At 43.8% G+C, this 12,969-nt stretch overlaps 1 protein-coding gene across 4 annotated transcripts in view; it reads right to left on the reverse strand.

The window, feature by feature from the left end:
* Window positions 1-1,325: 1,325 nt before the first annotated feature.
* LOC110498112 (arf-GAP with SH3 domain, ANK repeat and PH domain-containing protein 2) overlaps window positions 1,326-12,969 on the reverse strand; it is a 105,327-nt gene continuing 93,683 nt past the window's right edge. The window contains exons 20-28 of one of the 4 annotated variants that reach the window (XM_090211478.1): window positions 12,254-12,321; window positions 11,850-11,957; window positions 11,467-11,692; window positions 9,726-9,878; window positions 8,944-9,061; window positions 8,525-8,580; window positions 4,428-4,507; window positions 3,505-3,621; window positions 1,326-1,769 (exon numbers count right to left, since the gene is read on the reverse strand). In XM_090211478.1, coding sequence (XP_090067604.1) covers window positions 1,695-1,769; window positions 3,505-3,621; window positions 4,428-4,507; window positions 8,525-8,580; window positions 8,944-9,061; window positions 9,726-9,878; window positions 11,467-11,692; window positions 11,850-11,957; window positions 12,254-12,321 — 1,001 coding nt within the window. In that variant the 3' untranslated portion in view covers window positions 1,326-1,694. Of the gene's footprint in view, window positions 1,770-3,504; window positions 3,625-4,427; window positions 4,508-8,524; window positions 8,581-8,943; window positions 9,062-9,725; window positions 9,879-11,466; window positions 11,693-11,843; window positions 11,958-12,253; window positions 12,322-12,969 lie in introns of all 4 variants that reach the window. The other 3 variants (XM_036955080.2, XM_036955079.2, XM_090211477.1) reach the window with 3 other exon arrangements.

Here is a 12,969-nt window from a genome sequence, read left to right on the forward strand (position 1 = left end):
TCAACCCCCCATTGTTACCACGTTACAGGCTGTCCCACATCAACCCCCCGTTGTTACCACGTTACAGGCTGTCCCACATCAACCCCCGTTGTTGCCACGTTACCGGCTGTCCCACGTCAACCCCCCGTTGTTACCACGTTACAGGTTGTCCCACATCACCCCCCCCGTTGTTACCATGTTACAGGCTGTCCCACATCAACCCCCCGAGGTTACCACGTTACAGGCTGTCCCACATCAACCCCCCGTTGTTACCACGTTACAGGCTGTCCCACATCAACCCCCCGTTGTTACCACGTTACAGGCTGTCCCACGTCAAGCCCCTGTTCTTACCATGTTACAGGCTGTCCCACATCAAACCCCCGTTGTTACCACGTTACAGGCTGTCCCACGTCAAGCCCCTGTTCTTACCATGTTACAGGCTGTCCCACATCAACCCCCCATTGTTAACGCGTTACAGGCTGTCCCACATCAACCCCCCGTTGTTACCACGTTACAGGCTGTCCCACATCAACCCCCCGTTGTTAACGCGTTACAGGCTGTCCCACATCAACCCCCCGTTGTTACCACGTTACAGGCTGTCCCACATCAACCCCCCGTTGTTACCACGTTACAGGCTGTCCCACGTCAAGCCCCTGTTCTTACCATGTTACAGGCTGTCCCACATCAAACCCCCGTTGTTACCACGTTACAGGCTGTCCCACGTCAAGCCCCTGTTCTTACCATGTTACAGGCTGTCCCACATCAACCCCCCGTTGTTACCACGTTACAGGCTGTCCCACATCACCCCCCCCGTTGTTACCACGTTACAGGCTGTCCCACATCAACCCCCCGTTGTTACCACGTTACAGGCTGTCCCACGTCAAGCCCCTGTTCTTACCATGTTACAGGCTGTCCCACATCAACCCCCCGTTGTTAACGCGTTACAGGCTGTCCCACGTCAAGCCCCTGTTCTTACCATGTTACAGGCTGTCCCACATCAACCCCCCGTTGTTAACGCGTTACAGGCTGTCTTGAGATGGGGACAGTGGATCATCCCTACGTGAGGGCTCTTAGCATATTCCTGGGTTAGCACCATTTTGAATTAAGTTTTTCCTCCCACATTGGAAGTCCTAAAAAGTTTACATGTCTTTGACTAATAAGCAATTATGCGTTTAAGAAATTGTTCACCCTTTAACCATGCAAGGAGATGGAATGTAAGCATAACAACTATATTCACATTAACGATAAGTGAAAGAAATCCTAAAGATCCACATTACTGTGTGTAGTCCCCTCTCTCAGTTGTTTTTAAATAACTTTCTGTACAATTCACACAGAGGAAAACCAAGTGAAACTTATGAACAGAACCTTCATTTTGTCAATAATCCTCTTAATGTTGTGAACACTCATTACAATCATTGTTTTTTAAAATGTCAGATGGTGTCAGAAGTCTAAACACAGTTTCCTCATGAGCATTTGCGGGCTTGGTCTAAAGAGCAGTGATATGACGTCACGTAACATTCCCGGAGTGAAGGGTGTGCATGTTGTCATGGCAACCCCCAGACTGTCCAGCCAAAGCATTGGGCAGCGACACTTGATTCTTCTGTAGCGCAGGCACAAGCTTGATGATGAACATGATGATTTCGTCCCACAAACCAGCAGACGTGGGGAGGTGGAGGTTTCCATCCCAGATCAGTGCCTGTGTTGACCTTTGACCTTCAGTCCATGATGAAGTGTATGAATGTGACGGGGAAAGCCCCCCTCCTCATTGGTTCTCCTTCAATGTGGCCCAGCTGGGAGAGAACAGGAGAGATGAACAACATCACACACTGATAACAGGGGAAAAAACACACACACACTTTTGTTAGTAAACACTCACTAGTTTGCATATAGATTGAGAGATGCAGCATAACAACAGTGTTTTTAACTGCAGCATTTTCCAGCCAAGAGCCCAGTGTACTTTCAACACAGACATTCACCTCTGTGGACTTCTACTAACACCTTCTATACCAAACAAAAATACAAACAACATGTAAAGTGTTGGTCCCATGTTTCATGAGCTGAAATAAAATATCCCAGAAATGTTCCATATGCACAAAAAGCTTATTTCTCTCAAATTGTTTGCACAGATTAGTTCAAAACCCTGTTAGTGAGCGTTTCTCATTTGCCAAGATAATCCATCCACCTGATAGGTGTGGCATATCAAGAAGCTGATTAAACAGCATGATCATTACACAGGTGCACCTTGGGCTGGGGACAACAACAGGCCACTCTTAAATGTGCAGTTTTGTCACAAAACACAAATGTCTCAAGTTTTGAGGGACCGTGAAATTGGCATGCTGACTGCAAAGAGTCCGTCCCATATAAAGAGTCCCATATACAAGTGACTAAATATAGTCATGTTGCAGAGGTGGCTTTGGGAGAAACAAGTTGCAGCTGGCCTGTATTCAGACAACAGTTTCAGCTGACCTGTATTCAGACAACAGTTGCAGCTGGCCTGTATTCAGACAACAGTTTCAGCTGACCTGTATTCAGACAACAGTTGCAGCTGGCCTGTATTCAGACAACAGTTTCAGCTGACCTGTATTCAGTCAACAGTTGCAGCTGGCCTGTATTCAGACAACAGTTACAGCTGGCCTGTATTCAGACAACAGTTGCAGCTGGCCTGTATTCAGACAACAGTTGCAGCTGGCCTGTATTCAGACAACAGTTGCAGCTGGCCTGTATTCAGACAACAGTTTCAGCTGACCTGTATTCAGACAACAGTTGCAGCTGGCCTGTATTCAGACAACAGTTACAGCTGGCCTGTATTCAGACAACAGTTGCAGCTGGCCTGTATTCAGACAACAGTTGCAGCTGGCCTGTATTCAGACAACAGTTGCAGCTGGCCTGTATTCAGGAAGGTAGAGGAGAGAGAGAGATATGACATTTGAAATGTCTTTATTCTTTTGGAACTTCTGTGAGTGTAATGTTTACTGTTCATTTGTATTGTTTATTTCACTTTTGTTTATTATTTACTTCACTTACTTTGTCCATGCCAATAAAGCCCTTACTTTGTCCATGCCAATAAAGCCCTTACTTTGTCCATGCCAATAAAGCCCTTACTTTGTCCATGCCAATAAAGCCCTTACTTTGTCCATGCCAATAAAGCCCTTGAATTGAGAGAGACAGAGATTTGGCCAGAATGAGGTCATGGCTTTCTACTGCTGACGCCACGGCTTTCTACTGCTGACGCCACCATGGTTTCTGACACCTGCTCATTGGACGCTCTTGGAATTTGGAAAGGACCCGATTTGGACCATAACTGGGCCGGACGACTCTTACTGCGTGTGAATGATGACACAAACACACACCCACTCTCACTCTCTCCAGTTTCTAAATCCCTACACGCAAATTTATATGCAGTAGCCATGCCGACCCAGTTACTACACACACAAACACTTTCAGAAACTGAGCGTGTCCAGGAGCCTGATCTAGAGGTGATTCACTCACTCAGTTACACACAGAGAGAGAGAGAGACATACTCACCCACCACTCCTGGTCCTCCTCCCCATCCACCACAATCACCTCCCCCTCAGAGAAGGTCAGCTCGTCTGGGTTGTCTGCCAGACAGTTATAGATGGCCTTTACTCGCTTGGGCCTCTGCTTCTGAAAAACACAGGTTCAATATGAAGACACAGACAGGCATAGAAATATCATTACTAGAACGAACATTCCCATTCAAGTCAACCTTCTGTGACAGGTGGGCTGGTGGCCACATTGAATGGAACCATGATGTCAAATTGCTGTGGTCTGAGGGGCTTTTCCCATTCTAGTCATTCTAATTAAATTCAGACAGGCAAGTATTTTTTTTATTTTACCTTTATTTAACTAGGCAAGTCAGTTAAGAACAAATTCTTATTTACAATGACGGCCTAGGAACAGTGGGTTAACTGCCTGTTCAGGGGCAGAACGACAGATTTGTCAGCTCGGGGATTTGAACTTGCAACCTTCCGGTTACTAGTCCAACACTCTAACCACTAGGCTACCCTGCCGTATACAGCGTGTTCTGCAGACAGATGCTGTCTTTCAACAGGAGGATCTCCTGTATCTGTCACTTCTTTGGTATGTTTGACACCCTTTTCCACAGTGATTGCTGGAGGGTTGAATAGCGAACCTCTGACACAGGACATAGTAAGCATCTGACTGGGTAAGGAGGGTAGCCATTGACCGCAGAGGTATCTGGAACAAGTACACACTTCAAAGTTTCCCTCCCTCTTAGTAGTGGTGTGCATACGAAGGAAACCACAGAGAAAACACCGTTAAAGACGATAATATTCAAATGCACAGAGCGACAGGGACAATCAGACCAACTGAAACATAAGATCAGATACAGAAGTGAAAATCACTGTCCAATCAACAACAGGACAAACAACCATAAGGTCAACGATAGGTAGGAGGAAAGAACTCACCGGATAGGTCTTCCTAGGCATGGGGGCCGGAGGCAGTGATTGACCTATCGAGTTCTGGGGGCATCCCGGCACTTCCTTAGCTGAAGGAGGAAGAGGAAATAACATTGTTGTGAAAACAAAACTGTTCCACACAACCATGCAGGCTGGAACTAACCCACAGTTGTGTTGTGACAAGGTAGGGGTGGTATAGAGTAAGAAATTGACAGACACTATGAAAGCTCCAACCAAGTTTATTCACCCAAACGATCGAACAGCTGAACAGACAGACATATTTCCACCAGTGGTAGTATACTGTATATACCCCAATTTGGGTGACGTCATTCTATACTCAACATTACACCTCTATTGCTAGACAGGAAATTAAGTGACGCGGGCATTAAACTGTTCCTTCTCCCTTAACGTGACCTGACCTCGACCCCCTTCATCACTAATCCACATCTCTCCATCCTTATCAGTGCCTGCCACATGTGACTATCTTCTCTCCACGAAGTACATTCCAAACTGAATTACATCCGCCATAACCATTCCTCCTACAGACAGCCATTCACTTCTGGTGTAGACCCTAGACTATGGCAGTAGAACTGATGATTAACAATATTCACAGTTTAGAAATCCCAACCCATTAATATTATGGCAAGAACAGCTCAAATAAGCAAAAAGAAATGACAGTCCATCATTATTTTAAAGACATGAAGGTCAGTCAATGCGGAAAATGTCAAGAACTTTGAAAGTGTCCTCAAGTGCAGTCGCAAAAATCATCAAGCGCTATGATGAAACCGGCTCATGTGGACCGCCACCAGAAAGGAAGACCCAGAGTTACCTCTGCTGCAGAGGATAAGTTCATTAGAGTTGCCAGCCTCAGAAATTGCAGCACAAATAAATGCTTGAGAGTTCAAATAACAGATACATCTCAACATCAACTGTTCAGAGGAGAATCAGGCCTTCGTGGTCAAATTGCTGCAAATAAACAACTACTAAAGACACCAATAAGAAGAAGAGACTTGCTTGGGCCAAGAAACACGAGCAATGGACATTAGACCGGGGGAAATCTGTCCTTTGGTCTGATGAGTCCAAATTGGAGATTTTTAGTTCCATCCACCGTGTCTTTGTGAGATGCAGAGTAGGTGAACTGATTATCCCTGCATGTGTAGTTCCCACCGTGAAGCATGGAGGAGGTGTGATGTTGTGCGGGTGCTTTGCTGGTGACGCTGCATGTGATTTATTTAGAATTCAAGGCACACTTAACCAGCATGGCTACCACAGCATTCTGCAGCGATACGCCATCCCATCTGGTTTGCGCTTAGTTGGACTATCATTTGTTTTTCAACAGGATAATGACCCAACACACCTCCAGGCTGTGTAAGGGCTATTTGACCAAGAATGAGAGTGATGAGTGTTGCATCAGATGACCTGGCCTCCACAATCACCCAACCTCAACCCAATTGAGATGGTTTGGGATAAGTTAGACTGCAGGTTAATAAGGCTAGGGGGCACTATTTTCATTTTTGGAAAAATAACGTTCCCTAAGTAAACGGGCTATTTCTCAGGACCAGGTAGTAGAATATGCATATAATTGACAGATTAGGATAGAAAACACTCTAAAGTTTCCAAAACTGTAAAAATATTGTCTGTGAGTATAACAGAACTGATATTGCAGGCGAAAGCCTGAGAAAAATCCAATCAGGAAGTGACTGTTATTTTGAAACCTCTGCGTTCCTATGCATCCCTATTGACCATTGAAAGGGATATCAACCAGATTCTTTTTTCTATGGCTTCCCTAATATGTCTACAGTTAGTTACTAGACATCGTTTCAGGCTTTTATTTTGAAAAATGAGCGTGAACGACAACATTGCGTCAGTGGTCAGGTGGTGGCTCTCAGAGTGATTTGTGCGTAATAGACATAGGTGGCCATTGTTCCTCTCGCTCCTAGTGAAAAGCCAATTGTCCCGGTTGATATATTATCGCATAGATATTTGTGGGACATCTTAATTGGGCATGGGACACAAGCTAAGGCTTGATCACCCTTTAGCTGGCCACCTTTGATGAGAGTGTTTAGTGATTAAAGGCCGAAACACCCACTGATTCGAAGGCATACTACTGAGGATGTGTCCCAAAATTGACATCTTAACCCAGTCTAAGAAATAAACCTCCCATGCCACTCTGTCAACATCACGGCAAATCTCATGCGAGTGCATTCCATCTATTGGCACAATGGACAGTTTTTAACATCTCGTCCCGTGTTTTATGATTTTTTTTTTTGAAAAACACCTTGAGGACTGATTATAAAAAAACGTTTGCCACGTTTCTGTCGATATTATGGATCTAATTTGTACTTTTTTTTGCCGTTGTCGTGACTGCAATTTCCGGTGGATTTCTCAACAAAACGTGAACAATAAAAGGAGGTATTTCAGCTATAAAAATAATCTTTATGGAACAAAATGAACATTTGCTGTCTAACTGGGAGTCTCGTGAGTGAAAACATCCGAAGCTCATCAAAGGTAAACGATTTAATTTGATTGCTTTTCTGATTTTCGTGACCAAGCTTCCTGCTGCTAGCTGGACATAATGCTATGCTAGGCTATCGATAAACTTACACAAATGCTTGTCTTGCTTTGGCTGTAAAGCATACTTTCAAAATCTGAGATGACAGGGATTAACAAAAGGCTAAATTGTGTTTCACTATATTTCACTTGTGATTTCATGAATATGAATATTTTCTAGTAAGATTTTTTGTCCGTTGCGTTATGCTAATTAGTGTAGTTGATGACAATTCTCCCGGATCCGGGAGGGGTAGTTCTAAGAAGTTAACTTCTTCGATATAGGGGGCGCTCTTTTAATTTTTGGATGAAAAACGTTCCCGTTTTAAACAAGATATTTTGTCACGAAAAGATGCTCGACCATGCATATAATTGACAGCTTTGGAAAGAAAACACTCTGACGTTTCCAAAACTGCAAAGATATTGTCTGTGAGTGCCACAGAACTGATGTTACAGAAAAAACCCAGATAAAAATACAATCAGGAAGTGCCGCATTTTTTGAAACCGCCTCATGGCAATGACTCCTTATATGGCTGTGGAGGAGCTAGGAGTCAGCTTACCTTTTCCACGTTTTCCCCAAGGTGTCTGCAGCATTGTGACGTATTTGTAGGCATATCATTGGAAGATTGACCATAAGAGACTACATCTACCAGCTGGTCGCTTGGTGTCCTCCGTCGTAATTATTGCGTAATCTCCAGCTGCAGTATTTTTCCGTTTGCCTCTGATGAGAAACCGACTGCCAGGAATGATTTTTTATCGAATAGAATTGTGAAAAACACCTTAAGGATTGATTCTGAACAACGTTTGCCATGTTTCTGTCGATATTATGGAGCTAATTTGGAAAAGAGTTTGGCGTTGTAAGTGACTGCATTTTAGTTTTTTTTTCTTAGCCAAATGTGATGAACAAAACGGAGCTATTTCTCTTACACAAATAATATTTTTGGAAAAAAATAACATTTGCTATCTAACAGAGTCTCCTCATTGAAAACATCCGAAGTTCTTCAAAGGTAAATTACTTTATTTGAATGCTTTTCTTGTTTTTGTGAAAATGTTGCCTGCTGAATGCTAGGCTTAATGCTATGCTAGGCTATCAATACTCTTACACAAATGCTTGTGTAGCTTTGGTTAAAGCATATTTTGAAAATCTGAGATGACAGTGTTGTTAACAAAGACTAAGCTTGTGTTTCAATATATTTATTTAATTTCATTTGCGATTTTCATGAATAGGAAACGTTGCGATATGGTAATGAGCTTGAGGCTATGATTACGCTCCCGGATACGGGATTGCTCGACGCTAGAGGTTAAGAGAATGCGAAGAATGTGCAAAGTTGTCATTAAGGCAAAGGGTGGCTATTTGAAGAATCTCAAATATAAAATATATTTTGATTTGTTTAACACTTTTTTGGTTACTACATGATTCCATATGTGTTATTTCATAGTTTTGATGTCTTCACTATTATTCTACAATGTAGAAAATACTAAAAATAAAGAAAAACCCTTGAATGAGTAGGTGTGTCCACACTTTTGACTGGTAAATTATTTATTTTTAAAACACCCACCTGGTCTTTCGATGGACCCCGTACGAGTCGGTCCTTTGCTGAAGCTTTTGGCGTTGCTGAAAACCACAAAAAGTAGTCAGCTGCTGCTTATCATGTGCTTAAATTAACACATTTACCCCATAGTGCATTTCCACATGTCAGAGCATTTCCCCATGACAGCTCATTTCCCCATTACAGCGCATTTCCCTTTGACAGTCACAACTCAGACCTATGGGAGACTGAGTAGAACCATGTCGATGAGGAGCTCTGTCTTTTAGGAGCTCAGCTTGGAAGTTAATGTAGTGGTAAACCAGAAACCCTATTGGTGTTTTTCTCCAAAAGTAACATTTCTTTGTGTTCATCGAAGCAAAACATGCTGCCTCAGGCAGTGTGTGTGTGTGTGTGTGTGTGTGTGTGTGTGTGTGTGTGTGTATGCTCACCCAGATGGAGACTTGGGTGGTGGGGCTCTGCTGTGGCCATGTCCGGTCCCTGGTTTAGACTGCTGGTTCATAGCCTCCATCACACTCACTGTCTTGGCCACGGGGGGAGGAGCAAGACCTAGGGAGACAGAGAGAGAAGTTACCCATCTCTTTCTCTTATTGAAACAGGGCGTATTTCTGTCCTCAGTGTCCACTGCTACTTTTGCTTTAGCAACATTAGTCTTTGGCTGCATATTAAACCAATTGGATTACAACTGAATTGATAAAGTTAAATTTACAGCAATATCCAAACCATGTTTAAGATTTACAAGCAGATTTCAGGACTGAGACTGGACCATTCAGGAACACATGGAAAGCAATTCTGGTGTGTCTTTGGCATAAAACTATCCCAGGGCGTTCAGAAGCCTACGGCGGATTTCTCCTCTTACTTTTTACCCGGGCTTAGCTCCTTTCATATCTATTTTGATCCTGATAAACTCCCCAGTCCCTGTTGCTGACAAGAATGCCGATTAACATGATGCTGCCACCACAATACTTTAATTTTTGGGGTATTTGGACATGAAACGCAAAAATGATAATAAAAGTACAATTGGATTTGTGCCACAAATGCAAACAAGTTTTCATTTGAAACAGCGGCCAGGTAAACAAAACTAAAGCATGGATTTCTGTCATTCCTTGTCTATAGACTGCTTACAGGGTAAGAAAACCTATAAACCATTTTGAAATTCCCTTTCCCTATGATGTGTTCAGACAATGAGACCTAGGAGATGAGGGGTGCCTACCAGTGGTTGAGGTGACCCGCATGGGGGGTACCGGGACGTGCATGTTGGGTGGGTCTGAGGAGGACCTCTGTCGGCCCCCCAGGTCTATCGAGCCAGGCTTCCACCCAGAGGACCTTGATGACTGGACCATCCCACACAGACCTGGCATCTGGACTGGAGGAGGGAGGAGAGAGGAGGGGGAAAGCTGGTTCCTGAAGATGTGCATTGCTTGCTCTTAAGGGTTTTAGGCTGGGAATACACTCAGTGGCCAGTTTATTAGGCAAACCACCCCATTCCCGAAAATGGTTTGCTCCTACAGACAGTGAGTCATGTGACCATGACTTGCTATATAAAAGCAGGCAGACAGGCATCGAGGCATTCAGTTACTGTTCAATTGAATATTAGAGTGTTCAAAATGAGTGACCTAAGCAACTTTGAGTGTGGTATGATGGTCGTTGCTAGGCGCGTCATTTCCAGTATCTCAGAAACGTCCAGCCTCCTGGGCTTTTCAAGTACAACAGTGTTTAGGGTTTCCAGAGAATGGTGCGATAAACAAAAACAGTCGGGCCACAAACAAGCAGATTTCAGTGGCGTACTACAGTGGTGTTCAGAGCGTATAACTAGTCGTTTCTTGTCACGGATGGGCTATAGCAGCAGATTACCACACCGGGTTCCACTCCCAACACCTAAGGTGTCTCCAGTAGACAATTTAGGAGTGGAAAAACATCACCTGGCCCGATGAATCGAGTTCCCTGTTGCGTCATGCTGATGCCAGAGTCAGGATTTGGTGTAAGCAGCATGAGTCCATGTACCCATCCTGCCTGGTGTCAACAGTACAGGCTGGTGGCAGTGGTGTAATGGTGTGGAGAATGTTTTACTGGCATACGTTAGGGTGCTTTGACATCAATTGAGCAACGTAGTCATGTCCTGAAGAATTCAGGCTGTTCTGGAGGTAAAGGGCGCTCTGACCCAGTACTAGATGGGTGTGCCTATCTAGTGTGGTAACGACATGTGCTTTGAATGTAAAGTCAGTAAGTTTAATTGAAACAAATTGTTTAGCAAGGTGGAATGTTTTCTACCGTTTTCAATGAGCATGAACCAGATTGAGTTCAAATTGCTTTCCAGTGATAGGATGGGCTATTTTCAGTATGCCTCTCATCATGGCCTATGGAGTGCACTTTGAGAACTTTCACGAAAAGTAGCTCACTAGCTCACCCAGCAGCCGCCAATGTGATGGTCCCTGCTCCCTACCCAGAACCCTCTCTGCCCTTCAAATAGGTCAGAGCGCTACACGAATCACACAAGTCCCCATGGAACAATGCATTAATTAGAGAAGGCATCTACAGTAGATGACAGATATGTGGCCAAATGAGGTTTCCCTGTATTTGAACTGAACCCATTGGGCATGTATTATAAATATCATTCTCCAAAAATGGCAAGGATGAGAGGTGAATGTGGGTTGAAAAGGGCTTGACGGGTCATTTGATATGGATCACGTTTATGAACTTCAAATCACGTTTATGAACTTTATAAATCCGTGCTCAAATAGCATGTAGACGGATTCACTGAACAAACTAAACTGGTTCGTAGAAATTTTTGCCTAAGAAATACAACTCTATATGGACAAACATCTACTGTATGCTAATCCTGGTTAACCAAGAGCTAAAATCTAGCGTAATTTTTTTTTACATAGTCTATCCACAAAATGAATGTATGCCACATCCACCTTGCTATAACATTTTAAAAAGGAAATATAAAGTACCTATGTTTCGTGGAGGCAGAGGGGGTGCAGAGGTGGTGGCGGGCCCCCCTGGTGCAGGAGGGCTGGCGTTGAGGATGGCACCATAGGTCTCGTTGGTGACTAGGTTGGGCATGTACCCACCACGCTGCTTGTCCCGTGCCAGGGAAGCCGGGCTGGGCTGGAGGTGGGAGTTGGAGCCAGGGGTGTAGCAGCTGGCAGGGCGCTCCTCTCTCCGATGGGGGCTGGGCTGAATGGCAAATGAGAGGTCAGGGGTCAAACATTATAGAAAGGTCATCATGGTGTGTGTTATGCATGTGTATATACTGTATTACTATTATGTGTGTGTGTGGTGAGTTTATGGTGTGTAACTGTGTGTATAATTTGAAGAGGGTCCTCACCCTCACCTTGTCATCCAGGTCCTCATCACTCTCGTCCATGTCTTCATGGTGCAGACGCCATTCATACTCTACGTGCACATGGGCGTTGAACTTCCCCGCCAGCGCCATGTTCAGCTACACACACACACACACACACACACACACACACACACACACACACACACACACACACACACACACACACACACACACACACACACACACACACACACACACACATTAATGACTCATACAAAGCTAAAAGATAGGAGTCAGCGACTATCTTGCTAAAGAAATCACAAACGCACACACAGCAGTCACACAACACTCACACAGCAGTCACACAGCAGTCACACAGCAGTCACACAGCAGTCACACAACACTCACACAGCAGTCACACAGCAGTCACACAGCACTCACACAGCACTCACCAGCTCCTCACACTGCAGGTGCTTCAGTCTCTTAGCGATGTCCAGCGGCGTCTCCCCAGACTCACTAGCTAGAGGAAGACATCATTTTGGTCTATTAATTGATCATCCATTGATTTATACAGTACACAGTGTCTTTAAAAAGTACTAAATTAATAAAAAATGAAAAGCTAAAAATGTCTTGAATCAAACTTTGTTATGGCCTAAATAAGTTCAGGAGTAAAAATATGCTTAACAAGTCACATAATAAGTTTCATGGACTATGTACAATAATAGCGTTTATCATGATTTTTTAATTATTACCTCATCTCTGTACCCCACACATACAATCTGGAAGGTCCCTTTAAAACAGTTACTGAGTTTAATGACTGTGATAGGAGAAAATTGAGGATGAATCAACAACATTGCAGTTGCTCCACAATACTAACCTAAATGACAGAGTGAAGAGAAGGAAGCCTGTACAGAATAAAAATATTCCAAAACATGCCTGTTTGCAATGAGGCACTAAAGTAAAACTGCACAAAATGTGGCAAAGAAATAAACTTTATGTCTTGAATACGAAGCGTTATGTTTGGGGAAAATACAGCACAACACATCACTGAGTACCACTTCATATTTTCAAGCGTGGTGGTGGCTGCATCATGTTATGGTGTCTACTGTAAAGATGCGTTAGGCTGCAAATGACCATCTCTTGTCAAAAATGTACAAGTAAATAGTTG

The sequence above is a fragment of the Oncorhynchus mykiss genome, chromosome 19, assembly GCF_057628025.1.
Source record: "Oncorhynchus mykiss isolate SJ-2025 chromosome 19, ASM5762802v1, whole genome shotgun sequence".
Taxonomy (NCBI): Eukaryota; Metazoa; Chordata; class Actinopteri; order Salmoniformes; family Salmonidae; genus Oncorhynchus; species Oncorhynchus mykiss.